This window comes from Manis pentadactyla, chromosome 4 (genome assembly GCF_030020395.1).
Source record: "Manis pentadactyla isolate mManPen7 chromosome 4, mManPen7.hap1, whole genome shotgun sequence".
Classification (NCBI taxonomy): Eukaryota; Metazoa; Chordata; class Mammalia; order Pholidota; family Manidae; genus Manis; species Manis pentadactyla.
This window is the reverse complement of record NC_080022.1, coordinates 72,069,810-72,088,027: the sequence shown is the minus strand read 5'-3', so window position 1 is coordinate 72,088,027 and position 18,218 is coordinate 72,069,810. Positions and strand designations below refer to the sequence as shown.

The 18,218-nt window shown below is 35.8% G+C and overlaps 1 protein-coding gene across 7 annotated transcripts in view; it reads left to right on the top strand.

Annotated features, from left to right (window-relative positions):
* The window catches only part of SSX2IP (SSX family member 2 interacting protein), a 46,841-nt gene that overhangs the window by 14,154 nt on the left and 14,469 nt on the right, over positions 1-18,218 (top strand). For 3 of the 7 annotated variants that reach the window (XM_057500377.1, XM_057500375.1, XM_057500376.1), the window contains exons 2-8: positions 6,274-6,405; positions 6,964-7,133; positions 7,577-7,789; positions 11,239-11,349; positions 12,936-13,071; positions 14,927-15,002; positions 15,072-15,261. In XM_057500377.1, the coding sequence (XP_057356360.1) occupies positions 6,363-6,405; positions 6,964-7,133; positions 7,577-7,789; positions 11,239-11,349; positions 12,936-13,071; positions 14,927-15,002; positions 15,072-15,261 (939 nt within the window). In that variant the 5' untranslated portion in view covers positions 6,274-6,362. The remainder of the gene's footprint in view (positions 1-6,273; positions 6,406-6,963; positions 7,134-7,576; positions 7,790-11,238; positions 11,350-12,935; positions 13,072-14,926; positions 15,003-15,071; positions 15,262-18,218) is intronic. The other 4 variants (XM_036890258.2, XM_036890256.2, XM_057500378.1 and 1 more) reach the window with 3 other exon arrangements.

Sequence of the window (18,218 nt, the reverse complement as noted above, 5' to 3'; positions counted from 1 at the left end):
GCGTTAGTTGTGGGGTAGAGAAAGAAGCTGGCAGAGGTGGAGCACTCAAGCTGGAATGAACATGCCAGATATGGGACTCAGTTCATTTTATAACATTCACTCTGCACCTGCTATGTTTCAGGAAGTTGGATACAAAAATGAGTATATTCCTTACCCTTTAGAAGTTAATAAGCTGATGGGGGAGGCATCCAACTATAATATGGAGTGATGAATTGAAAAACTGAATAGTGTCCTTGTCATAAGCCTGATTAGTTCAATTTGCAATGTATGGTATCACTTTGTGTTTCAGCAGACCTGTAAGTTATGGAAGGAATTCAGAAATGTCTATGTATATTTGAAAGCTGTGTATTAGTTATCTAATGCTATATAACAAATTAGTCCAAAACTTAGCCCTGTAAAAACAATAAGCATTTAGCTCCCAATCTCTGCCAGTCAGGAATCTGGGCACAGTTTGGCTGGGTTCCTTTGGCCCAAGATCTTCCGTTAGGCTGCCACCAAGATGTTGGCCAAGGCTGCAGTCATCTCCACGGGTGGGCTGGCGGAGGATCTACTCCATACTCCTAGGGCTCTTGGTAGGCCTCAGGTCCTCATTGGCTGTTGGCTGGAGACAACAGTTCCTTGCCTCATCAACCTCTCATGGGGTTACTAAAAACAATACAGCTTGCTTTCCCAAGACAGAGGGATCCAAAGGACAGAGAGTGAGAAATGACCCCAAACAGAAGCCACAAACTTTTTATAACTTAAATTTGGAAGAGAAATCCCATCAGTTATTCTGTATTCTGTTTATTATAGTCACTAAATCCAGCCCATACTTGAGTAGAGTAACCCAAAGGTGTGTATGTACACCAGGAAGTAGGAATAATTGGGGGCAATCTTAAAGGCTGCCTACCCCAAAATTCTATAAGTGAATCATATATTGAGAACCCTTGAGTCTTTTGGATAGAAGAACAATCAGCCAAAGGACTTTTCTGATGGAAAAACACAGGTGTAATTAACCTGAACCACAAATGTTTTGCTAGAGATCTATAAACTTACTTGTAATGTTGTCTTAATATTTACTGTAGGATAGAAAATGAACAAATGAGTTGTTCCACCCTCATTAAACTTTTATGCAATTGATCTCATTTCTGGGACTTGTTTTTTATGCCTTTCAAAGCAAAGTATAAACGAGAAAAAAGCTGTTGTTTGTGGTATAGGAGAGTTTATAAATGCATCTCAATTTAAGTAGTAGATAAGTTCCTTTAAGAATTGTATGCTCTAAATGGAATAATTTTAAATTAATTATGGGAACTTAGTTTTTTAGAGACTTGATGGAAATCTTTTTTATTATATTCTACCTTTAACTTCTCTATAGATATATAGATTGATTGATATGGGTGTACAGTGTTGAAAGGTTGAATTGTGATAGAGGGAAAGAGCAGTTTTGACGACTGGGTTTTGTGTCCAGGCTTTGCTACCAATTAGAAATGTGACCTTGAGCAATCCTGTTGATCTCTCTCGGCCCAAATCCCTGTCTACAATGTAGATAAATACATATGAAAGAAAATACTTTGACTTAAAGAATAATAGATTTAGAAGCTTATTGAGATCTTCCTTTTTTTTTTCAAAAAGGGTACAATTATATTATGTTCAGATGTCTCACTACTTCCCAATTTTCTGTCAGGCATCTAACCTAGAAAATGCTACTAGATAATTCTTAAGCTCTGCATAATCATTTTACCCAGAAAAGACCAGTGTCTCCTTATTTATTTATACTCGGTCTATATTGCACTGGTACTTCAGGGCCCATAGCATCAGGAGAGCCAAAGTAGTTCTTCAGAAATAGTAAAACATTTTTGCTGAAATCACTACAACTGGACAGCAGTTAATACAGTTTTCCTTTAGGAAGTCTTACTTATTGGAATGTACATCGGTAAATACTTGGAGCAGGAAGTTTATTAGCAGCCTGTGTACATGTTATCCACCAGGAAGGAACAAAATTTTGGCTCTTTCATGTAGAGAATAGGAGAAGTCTTACTTTTGGATTATTTTGTAGATTTTTTTTTTGCTTCAATTTATTTCAAAATTGGTCCCCAACAATATTAGATTAGTGAAAAGATTTACAAGATGTTTAAATTTTTTAATCTTCGTGTTTTGCTCATAATATTCACTCATGAATTTTACCTATCTTGGGATCTAGAGAGCTTCCCTAACCAATGGTATGTATATAGAGAGAACTGGGGGTAAAAGGAAGCTAATAGGTTCATTCTTTTATAATGCAACTATAGTAACAATGCTAGTATCAATAATAGTAAGAGTATAATTTTGTTCTTACATGACTTGTCATGGATTATCATGTCCATTATATAATGTTTTGCTATGACTTGATTAATCTATAATGTGGAGCTTAATTCTCTGCTCCAGTCTCAGGTTTTAATGGAGTCCTTGGCTGGTTTTGAAGCTTTCACGTTGAAATGCACTTGTGATGGTATTAGGTTTATGCAAAGCAAAGGTTGCTTCTGTTACCTTTTTTCTTTTTCTTTTGAAATTAATATTGACTAATATCTTTATGAAAATAATTTTTAAATTTCAGCAATAAAATTTTAGCTATAATTGAGCTAAATAGAATACTTTGCTTAAATTAGTCTCTTGGTTTGGGATATATGGATTAAGACTCTTCAGCCTTCTTTCTTGAAAAGCTAGTTGGGTAACTTTTATCACAGGCCTCATATTGTGTAGTAATTTGGTGCATCATTGAGTAGAAGAGGATATCTAGAAACTTTTAGATGGCATGAAATAATAGATTGTTACTTAAAATTTTTGTTTCATAGTCCTTCAAAACCATTTGGCTTTTCACTGTGAATGTTCAACTAGACCTGAATATTTTGCAGTTGGTTGGGTTTTTAAAATTTAATTAACAGGGCAGTGAATAATTGACTGTCTAAATCTGTAGACACTGGAGAGCTAAATTCACAGAGAAAGAGTAACTGACTTAAATTACAATTAGAAAGCATGGATGTGTAGTAGACACATTTTGGTGTCTGGTGATCTTTATGAGAAGAAAAGGCACTTGGGGCACTCGTATCTTACAAATACCTTAACAAAAGAAAAGGACTTGGAAAGGTGCCTTTTTCTGCTTACTTCTGATCTTGCCCCTCCCCATAGCCTAGGGATTGCAGAGAATTAGCCCACTGCCTGATGTGGTTTTATAGGGTTATCTGTCTCCAGATCTAAGAATTGATGTTGAACTTTTTTGAGAGCAACAGTACATTTTGTTACAGGTTTTGAACTCCTGTCATTTATACTAGTTGGATTTGTGTCTAGATGATAATGATAACAGATATTATTTACTTGTGTTGCATATGCCAGGCAGTGTGCTAAGTACTTTATGTGCATTATCTCACTTAATCTTCAGGGGAACTATGAAATAAATGCCATTCTTAGGGTAATTTACCAGTGAGGAAACTAGGGCTTGTAGAGGTTAAGTAATTTACCCAAAGGGGAGTGGAATTAGAGTAGACAGTTTTATTGCTCCTTGTATCCTATTTTGCTTACAGCTGCTATCTTTGAAAACCAAGTTAAAAAAATTGTCTTTCTTGATGCAGACTCAGCATTTATCCTGTTCATCCTGTTGCTGAAGGCATCCATTTAAGGACAGTGGGAAATGCAAGATAGTTCAAGATACTCTTACCAAGGCACATGAGTAGAAAATTGGCGAAAGATCAATGCCAGACAGTATAACCAACTACCTGTTGTGTATGTGTGTGTGACATAACATGTAATATATAACACATGACATCATTTAGTACATATTTCGTTGCTCTATGACCTAGGAATCATCCTGAATTTCTCCTTTGCCCACATTTCCTTCCATTTGCAAGTCCTAAAGGTTCTATCTCCAAAACTCATCCCTGATTTCCACCTGTTTCTGCTTCCACTCTTAGAGCTGTAGTGTCACACAGATCTTCTTGCCTGAGCTATTGCAGTATCTTGATTTCTTCTAGCCTCCCTGTAGTGTCACACAGATCTTCTTGCCTGAGCTATTGCAGTATCTTGATTTCTTCTAGCCTCCACTGTTGCCCACCTGTAATCTACTTAGAAGGGAGATTACCAGAGTGTTCTTTTTTAAAGCCTAAAGAGGACCATTTTGCTTTCATGTCTAATCCCCTTCAGCTTTTTACTGCAATTCAGAGAAAATCCAGCCTCCTACCCTCTGTCCTTGCTTACTGTGCTTAACACATACTCACCTTCTCCATGTTTTTCATACTTTATTGAGTTCATTTCCATCTTAGGTCTTTGCACCTGCTGTTTCCTCTTCCTGGGGCACTCTTACAGAGGAAACATTGATCATCTTGTAGATGATTCTGTCATTTACATCTCAGTTCAAACGTCAGCATTTCAGTGCAGCCTTCCTTGACTAATCTAGATGCCCCCGTGCCAATATGCTCGTGTTATTATGTTGTATTTTCTTTATAGTTCTCATCACTTTCTGAATGTTACATCAGTTTAGTTTATTGCTTGCTTCTTATCTATTTCTACCCCCGCTAGAATGTGAGCTTTTCAAGAGCAGAGTCTCCTCTGTGCCTAGGAAAGTGTGTTTGGTACATAGTATAGCCCAATTACATATTTATTAAGTGAATGAAGTTTTTCATCGCACTTTAACATTATACTGTGAATATCTCCCCGCAGTCCTAAATATTCAGAACAGGGGTTGTAAACTCTTGAGCCACAGTCTAGATCCTACCTAGTCACATTTTATTTGGCTTATTAAAAAGTGTTGTTTTTTGAGGCCTAACTTATATCCAGTCAAGTACACAGATCTTAAGCATACAACTTAGTGAATTGTACTGATGTGTTTGCCTCTGTCACCTGCTCTGAGGTCATGATGTGAGAGCTCCCCTATAGACCCTCTGCCACACCCCCTTCCCATGGGGTGACTTGCACAGTTCCTTTCATTAGTTTCTAACATTTAAAAATTGGGAGATTTCTGATAAAAATCCAGAAATCCAACATCTCTTAGGAAATGGGAAGGACCCACTTTCTCTTCTGGCCACAGTTTATTATAGCTGAGAAGCAGCTCTCCAGAGTGTCAGCCTGTGTGCTCCAGTTTGCCCGCAGCCTTCACCTCTGCTGCTCCTGTCCCTGTCCCTGAAATCAATTTCTAGTTGCCATTTATAATTCATTTAAATTTTTTCTTATGATAGAGAAATATTTTCAGTTGACCCCTTGAACACAGGTTTGACTGCATAGATCCACCTAATCATGGATTTTTTTCAATAAATATATTGGAAATTTTTTTGGAGATTTTCAGCAATCTGAAAAAACATTTTCTTTTCTCTAGCTTACTTTATTGTAAGAATACAGTGATACATATACAAAATGTGTTAATCGACTATACTATCAGTAAGACTTCTGATCAATAAAAGTATGCTATGAGTAGTCAAGTTTTGAGGGAGTCAAAAGTTATATGCAGATTTTTGTGCTGGGTGTCAGTGTCCCTCACCCCTGTGTTGTTCAAGAATCAACTGTATTTTTTCCATTATCTCTATAAACAAGCAGAAACATGAAGGGTAGCTTGAAAAAGTTATGTGTTTCTTATTCTTAGTATACTTCATTCTGTGTATTTCTGGTGTTTTATGAATTTGTTAGCCACCCTAATTCCACATGGTTGTGTTGAAAGGTCATATGGTGTTCTATTGTATAAATGTGCTACTCATTTAACCAGTCTGCTACTGTGGAACATGTAAGTTATTTCCAGTTTTTAGATAATGTAAAGAACAACTTGTAGATGAATCTATTAGGATGCAGTTCTTAAGTTTATAAATTATGTCAGTGTAGTTAGTAAACAAACAAACACAAAAAATGGGAGTGCCAGCCAAGGAGCTTTTATTTATGTATTTTTCCCCTCTTCCCCTCAAAGGAGTTTTTAATCTTGTTTATGTAGATGACAATTGTAGTTTATTTTAGAGGATATAACATGGAAATGTTTATTACTTAGAGTCAATGCTGTTAGATTCATATTGCACTTCGTATATGAAGTAACATGGATGACCTTGGTAGAACTAGAAAACCTTTCATCTTGATCCTTACACAGATACACACACACACACACACACACACACACACACACACACACTTGTTATTGAGCTCTACCATGTTCTATATGGGAGCACCTGGGAGTAAACAATGCAAAATCCTTATATTTTGAAGGACATACAGCTGATCCTTATACATTGGTTTTATATTTGCTTTCATATTTTTAATTGGATACTATTCTATAATTTTTTTTTTAAGGAGATGCCCACATAGAAGAGTGACAGCAGCTGGACTAAATGTTTCACTGCTGAATTGATTCCTCAGGTATTCTGGCTCTGGCAATTGCTATGGGAGAGTGGATGACTGTTACAGATCCAGGTCTGTCTTCAGGTAACTGAGTCTAAGTTAATTGTAAACTAAAGCAGTAATTGTAAAGGTGAAATTTTCAGTGATACTATAAAATAATACCACAGATATTGAAGATGTAACTAGAAAAAGACATTGATATTTCTAAAATGCCTAGTTTTCATCGTCAGAAGAATCAGGGAGGGCTAAGTAAGCATTGTGCCATAATTAGTGGAGTTAAATGCTTCAGAAGGATAATAGCTTACTTGATGCATTTGAAGTAAATTCATTGACTACTTCAATACATTTCTTTGATTTTTCATTTGATCACATCAACTTTGAATGGCATAGTTGTTTTTGTGTTTTTATAAATCTGAAGTACTATAAATTATGGTAGTATATTATAGTTTAACATGCTTACATAGAACATCACTTTATAGTTGTATCTTTTTGGAAAAAAGTATATCGCTTTCATACAAAAATTAGCTTTGTCCTAATTTGAAAATACTTAACATAATTCAGAATCTTTGATAACGGAGATTGTTTGCTTTGCATGCATTTTTATAAATTATTTACAAGAATACCTTTTACTGATTCTTTCAGAAAGCAAAAATCTTTCTCAATATACCTCAGAAACAAAGATGTCTCCATCAAGTTTATACTCACAGCAAGTGCTGTGTTCTTCAATACCTTTATCAAAAAATGTGCACAACTTTTTCAGTGCCTTTTGCACAGAAGAGAATATTGAGCAAAGTATTTCGTATCTTGATCAGGTAACATTTTTTTTTGTAAAATGCAATAGCAGAAATCATGTTATATAATAGAACATATCAAAGTTATGAGAAAAACAACTGTGAAACACAAGTAGTATGTTGTTGTATATTGGCTCGGAACTTGTAATATATTTAGTTTGAGAAAACCTTTGTGACCACCTAGTCTAGATTCAGGGTGAGTGTGTTTGTCTGGAGCTGGCTGGCTCCACATCACCCTAGGGGCCCCTCCACTGGGGGTCTCCCCCTTATTTTATTGGCGCAGAAGCCTGAGTGCCTTTCTCCAGGTCACAAGTGATTGCAGAGCAGAGGTTAAAAGAGTCCAGTTTGCTCAGTTCTTTCTCCTTCAGGGTATTTATTTTCTTAACTATCTTAAGAAGATTTCCTTTGTTTCTTTACCAAGTTGTTCATTAACCAACTTTGAGGAATATGTTTTCTCCTATTAGGAATTGACTACTTTCGGCTTTCCTTCATTATATGAAGAATCCAAAGGTAAAGAGACAAAGAGAGAACTAAATATAGTTGCTGTTTTGAATTGTATGAATGAGCTACTTGTACTTCAGCGGAAGAATCTTCTAGCTCAGGAAAATGTGGAAACACAGAATCTGAAACTTGGAAGTGATATGGACCATCTACAGAACTGCTATGCAAAACTTAAGGTAGAAATTGCATATCAGTCTATTTCAATGCCATTATTATGTAATTTGATACTGTATATTTTTTCATTGGTTTTATCAAATTCTAATTTTCTTAAGTTTTAGGGTTTTTTAACCTGGTAAGTAAACGTGAACTTAATCAATCATACCACTTCCTTATATCTATGTTGAAGGCATTGATTTTATGAACTTTTCAATGACTTGCTGAATTTGTAGAAAAATTGGGAAATAGTTATAGTTATATCTGAGGAAAATAAACCCCTACCACCACCACCACTCAATCTTGCCTAATAAAGTAGATGCTTAATTTTCAAAAGTCTTACTCTGAGAGTCTATATCAGTTAATTCCAAGAAAAATATTCTTGAGGGCATCTATGCCAAAGTTGCTAAAGCTCACTAGTGCATGACAGGAGGCCAGTTAACTTGTGACTCTTAGAAGTCCCTAGGGCTCTGGAGAAGACCATAGAAGAATGCTTTTGTAAACTTGCTTGATTCCCTGAGCAAAGGAAATATTTTTTTATAGGGCCATTGATCTGCTACCTTAAACTATAGAATATTTGTTGCTGGCTTCTGCTTTGCTTCCATTCATTCTTTTATGTTTTCCAAAAAAATTTTTTCTTTTTCATTTATTTGAGAAGGTGAGGGAAGAAGATATTCAGAGGCACATTATGGTAGGGGCTTATATTACGACTGTATAACATGAAGGATGTAACAGAATCCAAGGCAAACTTTTTCTAAATACACTGTTTTACATTGGGTTTCCTTATTTGTAAAAATAAAAGCCTTTGAATATGCATACTCTACAAGGTCAGCTGCATTTTGGTTTTTCACCTGTTAGCCATTCCTACTTATTTTTTTCCCCCCTCTATATCCTCTCCTCACCCAGTTCCTCCAAGAACAGATAGCAATGTAGGAAACAACAATAAAAGCCATTAGAGAATAATAGGATCTCCTGTATAATATCTTTATATATAATATATGAAAACTATATAATATATGTTATATATATAATAAATACATAATATCTTTAAATCCTCTCGTCGGGATTGTACTATAAACAAGTAGCCTAGAGTTGACCTATGTATGAACACATAACATTAGGGATTGACTTAGAGAGGCACCTTAACTCCTCAGCAGCACCTAACCATACCAGCCTGTCATTACCTAATGCTGTTTTATGTTGTCTTAGTTCATAGACAGTGATAACAGTATGTTTTCTCTTTAATAATATATTTAGGTTTTGTACATCCTATATACTTAAGGGATAGAAATTATCCAACTATGTATCTTGGCTGACTGGGGAGCTGCGGTGGGAGGGAAGGGTAGTTGTGTAGTTGGAACACTCTAAATTTACAAAAAGGCTGTGGGTTGTGAATGATACTTGAATCTTAATCAGAGAGACCAATGGAAGGCCTTAGGAATTAGGGTGACCCAGAGTTATAAACCCTAAATGGTGGTAATTTGACATTAAAACTTTTTATATCTGGGTACTCGTGGCCAAGTGTCTTGTTTAGTAGCTAGTGAATAGTTACATAATGATACTGGTAATATGGCTAGTGAGCTTTTGCTCTAAGGAGTGATCACTTATTAGGACTGCCCGGAGTGTAGAGTGTTTTCCAGGATATTTTCTAATTTGGGATTTGAGTGCCAAAGTTACATATTTTTCTGCAGGTACATATGTGTATTTAATGGGAAAAGTTGCTGACCTATCCTTCCAGAGTTTCTAGGTCTAGCATATGACTCATTCATTTCAATTTGTTGAGCAAAATTTATTATTTATGTGCTAGGCACTGGGTTTCAAAGATGAGTGAAACTCAGTCCTTGCTTACAAGGAGGTTGTAGAACACTGGTAGGAGACACATTGAACCATAATTATTTGCTTCATTAATTGTTCTTAGGATGGAGAGTAGGAAAGGCTTCACAGAGAGGTAAGACGTGATCGGAGATTTGAGGAATGAATAGAAATTTGCTAGTGTTTGGAAAAGACATTCTAGGCAGAGCATATAACCTGTATAAAAGTATGGAGATATGATAGAATTTTACTTTCAGGGAACACTCAGTAGCTCTGTGGGAGCTAAAGTATGTGATGAGCATTAAGAGGTAAGGCTGGGACCCAGGCTGCAGATGATATGAGAGGCATTGAACAGAAACCTGGAGACACTGAAGAATGTAAGCAGGGGGAAGCCATCATGTAAATATTAATCTGACAGCAGGGCAGAGAAATCATAGGGGGATGTGCACATTTGTATTTGGGATGGAGGTAGGGGGCTCAGAATGCCTGGTGGAAAGGACAGCTGCTAGCAGGCCGAGCAGGTGCCTGGGCCAGAGAGCTTTGGGACTCAGAATTAAGGCAGTGTCAGGGAAGAGAGAGTGAGATAGGAAGGAAACATAGGCAGCAGAATGGGTAGAATTTTATGAAAAATTGAATTTGGGGAATAAGTCATGGTCATGAATTTAAGATACCGTCCAGGTCTCTGTCTTGAGTTTACTGAGAATGATGGTATGATTCACTGAGATAAGTGTAGGGGTGGTGTACAGATTTGCAGACATGCTGATAAGTTCAAGTAAAGTGTTGATAATCACTTGGAATGACTCTCTGATTTGACATATGGGACATAGCAGCTGGCCCAGAACCTTTACATTCATCTATGTGAAGTGGTCTGGCAGGATAGGGGGTTTTAAACACTCCAGAAAGAGGATGCCAAAAATTATGACAGCCTTAGAGTAATCTGAGTTACATTCCTAAATTTTCTCTGTCTTCTTGAGATGCATTGTTGCAGAGATTGTGCAAATTGTTTGTGGTAAATTATGACATAACGAGTGGTTTTTACATTTTATAAAAATAAAGAGGATTTGAAAAACATTCCAGCAGCTTCATGCAGAACTTGGTTTTCTCAGGAAATGTGTGGAATGAATTGAAAGTGAGCATCTCATCCCATCCTGTTCCCCGCAGTACTGCCGTTGCTCAGTGGGAAACAATGTTCAGAGGCTTTACCACCTGCGAAGGAGAACTGGTGGTGTGTTGTGTCACCCTTTTGACCTGAAGAGTTGCCACTTTGCTTGGTCTTCTTCAGATTTAGTTCTGAATCACTTTTGCCTCCTTCTCAAATAATGTGCTAGAGAACTGTTAAAAAAAAAAAGTATTAAAAAATTTTTTGAAATGTCCAGTATCAACATCACTGGAATAAATATGAAGACACTTTCAAGGGATCCACTTTGAAACTCTTCTACATACTAAAATATATTTAAATAAAATTTGATATTTAAATTTAGATTTTGTAACTTTATAGTAAAGAGCTTAATAATAATTGCTTTAAACATTTTGTGTGACATGAAACTTCAATTTTAGCTAACAAACTCTAGTATGTATAAGTTTTTTTACTAATGTTTTAAGAATTTAGTTGATCTGAATCCTATGTAAATTTTAATCAAATTGCACATGAATGTTTTAGGAACAACTAGAAACCTCCAGGAGAGAGATGATTGGACTTCAAGAAAGAGACAGACAGTTACAATGCAAGAACCGGAATTTACATCAGCTATTAAAAAATGAAAAAGATGAAGTGAGTGTCAGTTACTGTGAAGAACTGATAAAGTTCAAGTGAAGTTATGTGTTTTTTTTTTTATAATTTGAGGTGGCCATAAGAGCCACTTTAAAACAGGAAAGAAACTTTTATTCATCCTGTGTCAAATTTGTATGATGGACCTCTGTGTACAGTAGTGTTTCGTATTTAATTAGGTCAGGGGCTCTCCCTGCTTGCTGCAAGTGGATCCACTCAGCTTGTCCATATAGCCTGTGACAACCAGTGTCCTGTACTGTCTGTTCTTGACTCACAGGCACTATCACTTTTTCTTAGGCACAGGGGTGCTTTAAATGCACATCTTTTATTCTTTGCCATACCTGTGTGTAATAGCTGGCATGCCTCTTCTTGCACTATCTTAAATACTGACATTGTTCATCCAGTCTTGCAGTTACTTGATTAAATGGGCACAAGAGTTACCATTAAGGAAAGCAATATACTTTAAAAATCTCATGTCTGAAACTAAAGATATTAAGTTATAATCTCATTTCTGCTTTCGCGGTTACATAGTATTGGAGCCTATAGAGTTAATGCATTGGAAACATTTTTTTTTATTTAAGTAAGAAAAAAACATTGTTTTTTATTGCTTTCCAGTTGATCTCTGACCATGTGATAATTGTAAAAATATAATACTTATTTTTAGTGTTGTATATGCTATTTTAACTATAATTGAGGACTTTTAGGGAAGCATATTTCTTTAAGGACTTTACAGTGATTTAAACACATTTTACCATATTTGATTATTTAACAGTATAACATTATATTTAGTGAGTAATGAAGTAACTGAATTATAAGGTTGCTTATGCATTATCCTTGAGATATTTCACAGAAATTTTGACTTGTCTATTGATTACAGTTAAATAGATTGAATATAGTTCATCTTTAGTAAGGATTAAGTTAAACATGATCATCTCCAGCAGAGATTAAGAATGTCTATATAGAATAGACATACTTCCTATCAAGGACTGCCTGAGAAGCCATAACAGATATAAACATTAGATAATTAGTACCTGGCATGTAGTATGTACTGAGCAAATATTTGAGCTGGTTCTGTCTGCTGTTTGGACTTACTCTGATTTGGAAACTATTTATGATCAGAGAAAAACAAACCTGTTTACCTGTTGCCATGTGCCATGGCTAATTTGCCTTGTCACAAATTGATGAAAAATGGAGAGATTCAAATCTGTATAAGGAAGTCACCACGAATGAGCAGATGAATTTTACTTTGTTTCAGATGAAGTTTTAATCACTTTAATACTTTGCTAAGAGTTCCTGGTTTCTAAATGATCAGAGTCTATATGTAGGGTGAAAGATGTAGAAGATAATTGAGAAAGTTAGCAGCTCTGGAAATTTCAGAATTGAAAAATAAAAACTTTATGTGATTCATTTGATAATATTTTGATGAGTGATTTCCAGTGGTTATGACAGAAGAAAGAATAATCCTGAATTTTTAAACTATCTAATGGAAAGGTAAATGCTATGACTTCTTTTCTTTTGTGAAATTGTAAGTCTTTAACTGGGTGTATCAATCCTAAAGGGACTCATTTGATAGGAAATGCTTTTTTCAGGTACAGAAATTACAAAATATCATTGCAAGTCGAGCTACTCAGTATAATCATGATATGAAGAGAAAAGAACGTGAATATAATAAATTAAAGGAACGTCTACATCAACTTGTTATGAACAAGAAGGATAAAAGAATAGGTAAGAAGCAGCTGGTTTAGATAGAGCAAAGAGAATAAATAAGCTAATATTTTGCCAAGAAGTAAATGTAAAAGATCCAGCCCATTAACTCATGAGTGTTATTGTCATGCTTTATGCAATTGTTTTTAGATGGTGTATAGACATATAAACCAGAAATTTAGACATCTGTTTAATGATAAATTTTGCTTTACTTAGCTTCATTAGTTGCTTATAAGAATTGTGTACTTCTTTTTAACATGACAGGGGTAGAATTAACCCATAGTGAAACACTTAAGCCAGAGGACATTAATCTTCCATAGTAAAAAATCGGTAATATTAAAAGTCAGGATTTGTTTCTGAATATCAAAAGAAGTATGATTGTAGTTAACTTCATAATGTCATTTATGTCTGTTTGAGGTCCTTTAAATAAGTTTAGCTTTGCATTTTTGAAGCCACTAGTCAAAAGGATGGACTATGAAAGTTATATTTATGCCTAAGGTATACTTTTACCTAGTATTATTCTTCTGAAAATTGAATAGCAACTTATGTCATTGAAGTGTGTGCGTAATTCAAGTAAAAGTATACGCATACGCACAAAAGTACAGCTTCACAAAGTTTTGCTGTCCCGATAAGACTCAGGGATTAGGAAATCTGTGCATTTATTTATTGAGGAGTGGTTTCCAAGTGAACTGTAGGCTGTCCTCTAACCTACATTATATGGCGATACCCCTGAATTGCCTTTCCTAACTTGAACCTGGACTTGCTGATACAACAGCTGATGAGCAGATGTTTCAGGCTGTCACGTGGTGTTGGCTTGCTGTCAGCACACAGTTCAGTGTTGAGCATGTCGCGGCTGTTCTGTACAGCAAAGCTGCTGCAGTTATTCAAATATTTTATTTTAAAAATCAGTAAAAAATGAAAATGTCATAAACAGTTAAGACAAGGTTGGAAATCTTTAGGTATTCTGACATAATAAATCTTAAACTTCACATGGGCACTCATTGGTTTTTTTAAGGTTATTTAACCCCTTGTTCATTCATTGAGCAAATAACAAAATTGAAGAGCAGGATGAAATGCTGGAAGTATAAAATGTAGCTAACACCTAGTTAGAGAAGTTTATTTAACATTTAACCTTGATAACAGCCTCTGTTTTATGGGGGATCTGGTTGTTCTGGTCCAAATCCAGTTGTAATTGACAGGTTCATAATGATTTTATGAGCTCTAAAAATTACAGTGATTTTATTCTCATCTTACTCCCTCCTTATGCCAACTGCCTCCATCTCCACCTGGGGCAGGAGAAATATTAATTCTGTCAGGGGCCTTGACTCCTCCAATGGTGATGGTGATGGAGCTTGGCAAACTTTTTCTGTAAAGATTCAAGTAATAAATATTTTTGGGTTTGTGGGGTCAGTGGTCTCTTGCCACACCTATTCATCTCTGCCAGCATAGCACAAAAGTAGCAGTAGATGATATATAAACAAATGGTGTGGTGAATGTGTTCCAATAAAATATTTACAAAGCAGTCGTAGTTTGCCAATGCCTGCTGATGATCATGCTAATAAAATAACATTTATTAAGTACGTACTGTATTAAGTGCTTTAACATTTCTCTTATTCTTCACAATTCTTTGGTAGATACTTTCATTATTCCCACTGTATCTGTGAAAAAACAGGCTTAGCAGTTAAATAGCTTGCCAATATCTCAGTGCTTATACATGATGGAACTGGAACTTAAAAGTGTAGGCTGGTGGCACTCAAATCCTAATCCACATACCAGGTTCACTTGTGTCCCTAATGTGTACTCAGTCTGTTAAGGTTTGAAACACTTAAGCATGTATGGTAAGAATTGGTTTTGTTTTGTGCATTTATGTTTGTAGCTATGGAAATTCTAAATTATGTTGGGAGAGCTGATGGAAAAAGAGGTTCCTGGAGGACTGGTAAAACTGAAGCCAGGTGAGTTCCGATTTAAACTGACAAATTTAACCAGACTTTTCTTTCTATACTGCATTTTTCTACTGACAGTTTCTTTCTCAGGAATGAAGATGAAATGTATAAATACCTCTTGAATGATTACGAATATCGTCAGAAACAAATCCTAATGGAAAATGCTGAACTTAAGAAGGTTCTTCAGCAAATGAAAAAGGAAATGATTTCTCTTCTTTCTCCCCAAAAGCAGAAACCTAGAGAAAGAGCAGATGATAATACAGGAACTGTAAGTGGCTCTTTCCTCCCTCATACAGTTTCAGATTGCTAATTAGAACAATTAAAACAGTAGTTAGGTATTCTCAATGGGACACTGTTGATACTTTGGGCAGGACACTAACTGCTGTGCCACCTCCAGTCACTGTGACAACCAAAAAAATGTTCCTTTATGTTTCCAGATATACTCTGGGGAATTATGGAGATGATTTTCAGAGGACTTAATCTGTACCAGGCATTGTGATCAGTACGTTATAAGAATTGTCTCATTTCACACTCATGATATGATGCTGTTGGTATTAAAATTATCCCTATTTTATAGATGAGGAAATGGAGGCACAGTAGTTATCTCAGTATCACACATGACAAAACTAGGATTTGAATTCAAGTCTGTCTCCAGAGGTCATGCTTTTAATGACGGTGCTGAATAGCCTTTAAATAGTTTAGTTTAAGTCTTGGGAACTTCAGTAGGCTCTACTTTTCAGACAGAGAAACTTTGGGCACTGAACAAGCATTTGGTCCATGAATTTATTGAATGTACATTACCTTCTAGTCCCTGGAAAGAAGAAGCTAAAAGGATTTTTAAGTTTTTCCCTTGCCTTAGTTCTTAGTTAGGCTGCCCTAACACAGCACCATAGGCTGGGTGGCTTATAAACCAGGGAAATTTATTTCTCAATGTTCTGGAGTCAGGGTGCCAGCAGGGGTGGTGTCTGGGGAGAGCCCTCTTCCTGGCTGCAGACTGCTGACTTCTTGTATCTTCACCTGCTGTAAAGAGAGCTCCAGGGGGTCTCTTTCATAGGGATGCTCATCCCATTCATGAGGATCCCATCTCACAAAGGAAGGCCCCACCTCCTGATATCATCACACTGGGGCTTAGGATTCAATGATATGATGCTGTGATATTAAAATTATCCCCATTTTTATAGATTAGGAAACTGAGGCACAATGGTTATCTAGAACTAGAATTTGAATTCCATCTAGAACAACAGAACTAGAATTTGAATTCAAATCTTATCTCCAGAGGTCATGCTTTTAATGACTGTTTAAATCATACAATTTCAGTTTTGAGGGAGCACAAACATTCAGTCCATTGCATCCCTCTAGAAGCTGTCTTTGTAAGGCAGGCATGTAGAGAAGTAATTGTTACATATGTTAAGAGCTATAATGGAGAGGTACAATGTATAAAACAGCAATTATGGCAATCAAAGGAAGCCGTCACAGATAAAGTGACATTTGAGTTGACTCTTGAAAAATAAGTATGTGTTTTTGAGGTAGAAAACATGGGGAAAGCACTTGATGCAGGGGGAATAAAATTTGTGCAGAAGTCTGAAGAAACAAATTGTAATGGTGAAAAATTGTTTTAACTGTTTTATGTGTTTAGATTTTAGATTCAAGCAAGTGACTAAAATCTGAAAACAATATTGATTGAAAATGCTAATTACCAGCAAGTCTCTAGAATTTGGTTTTTAAATCTATGTTTAAGGATTTAATATGTTTGTATTTATATTTAAGGATTTTTATTTTGTAGAATCACAAATCAGTCCAAGTGATAAGCCCATCCTTCCTGTTTTTTTCTTGTTTCCAAAAAAAATAAAAGATATAAACCTGAATGTTCTTTTAAACTTGCCAGTTTGGGTCCTGCCCGACCTCTTTTATTTAGTTGGCCTTTTCTCTCAAAGTCTGTCACTTTTAGTCCTTAACATTCAACTAATGCCTCTCCAAGGGTAGCATAATTTGTTACTTAAGTGGTTTCTTCTGTTTTGGGCCCAGCCTTTACTAGCCTCTCATTACCAACTTTCAGTCAGAGTAAGGAGATCTTTATCAGATATTTAAATTTTTCTCTTATGCCTGTTACTCAGCCAGTGGGTAGTATCCTGTATAACTGTTCATATTTCGGATATTTAAATTTGGAGAAACAATCTTTCAAGTATATTTGCTGTTTTTGTAGATCCTTTTTCTTTTAAAATTTAAGTACTTCAGTCATTCCTTTTAAGGATTTGGAGCATTATAGCAAGAGGAATAAAACATAACCTTGGAATGCCTAGATAGCATCCAGGTCTCATTTACTCATTGTTTTGCTATTTAATTGGTCCTGAAATATGTATACAAAGTTCAAGTTAAGCGAATTTTTAAATTTTCTTTTTGTGGTTTTAGAGTTTAAGTTTGAGAAATGTGCAGCAATTATTGTTAATTTTTTTAATAATGGATCTGTCGTATTTGGATATGCTTTAACCCATATAGAAGGTGTAGTTTCTTGGAAATGACTGGCATGTAGCTCCAAAGGATTGATTAGCAAGCCGGGGAGTCACAATGAACCAACATCCTAGGCCTTTCCCTGCCTACTCCACCTGGGAGACCTTGACCCTCTGCCAGCCCATCCCTGATTTCAGACTATTTATAGATTTCTTCAGACCAAGTCACTACCTCGTTTCTACTGCAGCTACTTGTCGGAGCAGTCTCATAAGCCCTTCTTTTCATCTTCTATCTTTTCTTCTTTTTTTGTCAGCAAGATATCATTCAAATTAGTGAAGCATATCCACTTTACTACATGCTAATAACCAATGAGGATCATTTTATTAGATGTAGATTATTGTGTCATGTACATTTTATTTAGTATTGTTTCCCTTTTTTTTTTTTTCACCTGTGAAGGTATATTTTATTTTATTTTATTAGTTTTCACATTTTTTTATTAAGGTATTGATAATACACTCTCATGAAGGTTTCACAAGGAAAACAAATTGGTTACTAGAATCATCCATATTATTGAGTCCCCCCCCATACCTCATTGCAGTCACTGTCCATCAGTGTAGTAAGATGCCACAGAGTTACTGCTTGTCTTCTCTGTGCTATACTGTCTTCCCCGTGATCACCCCCACATTAGGGGTACTAATCATAATACCCCTCAATCCCCTTCTCCTTTCCTCCCCACCCACTCTCCCCCAACTCCTCCCCTTTGGTAACCACTAGTCC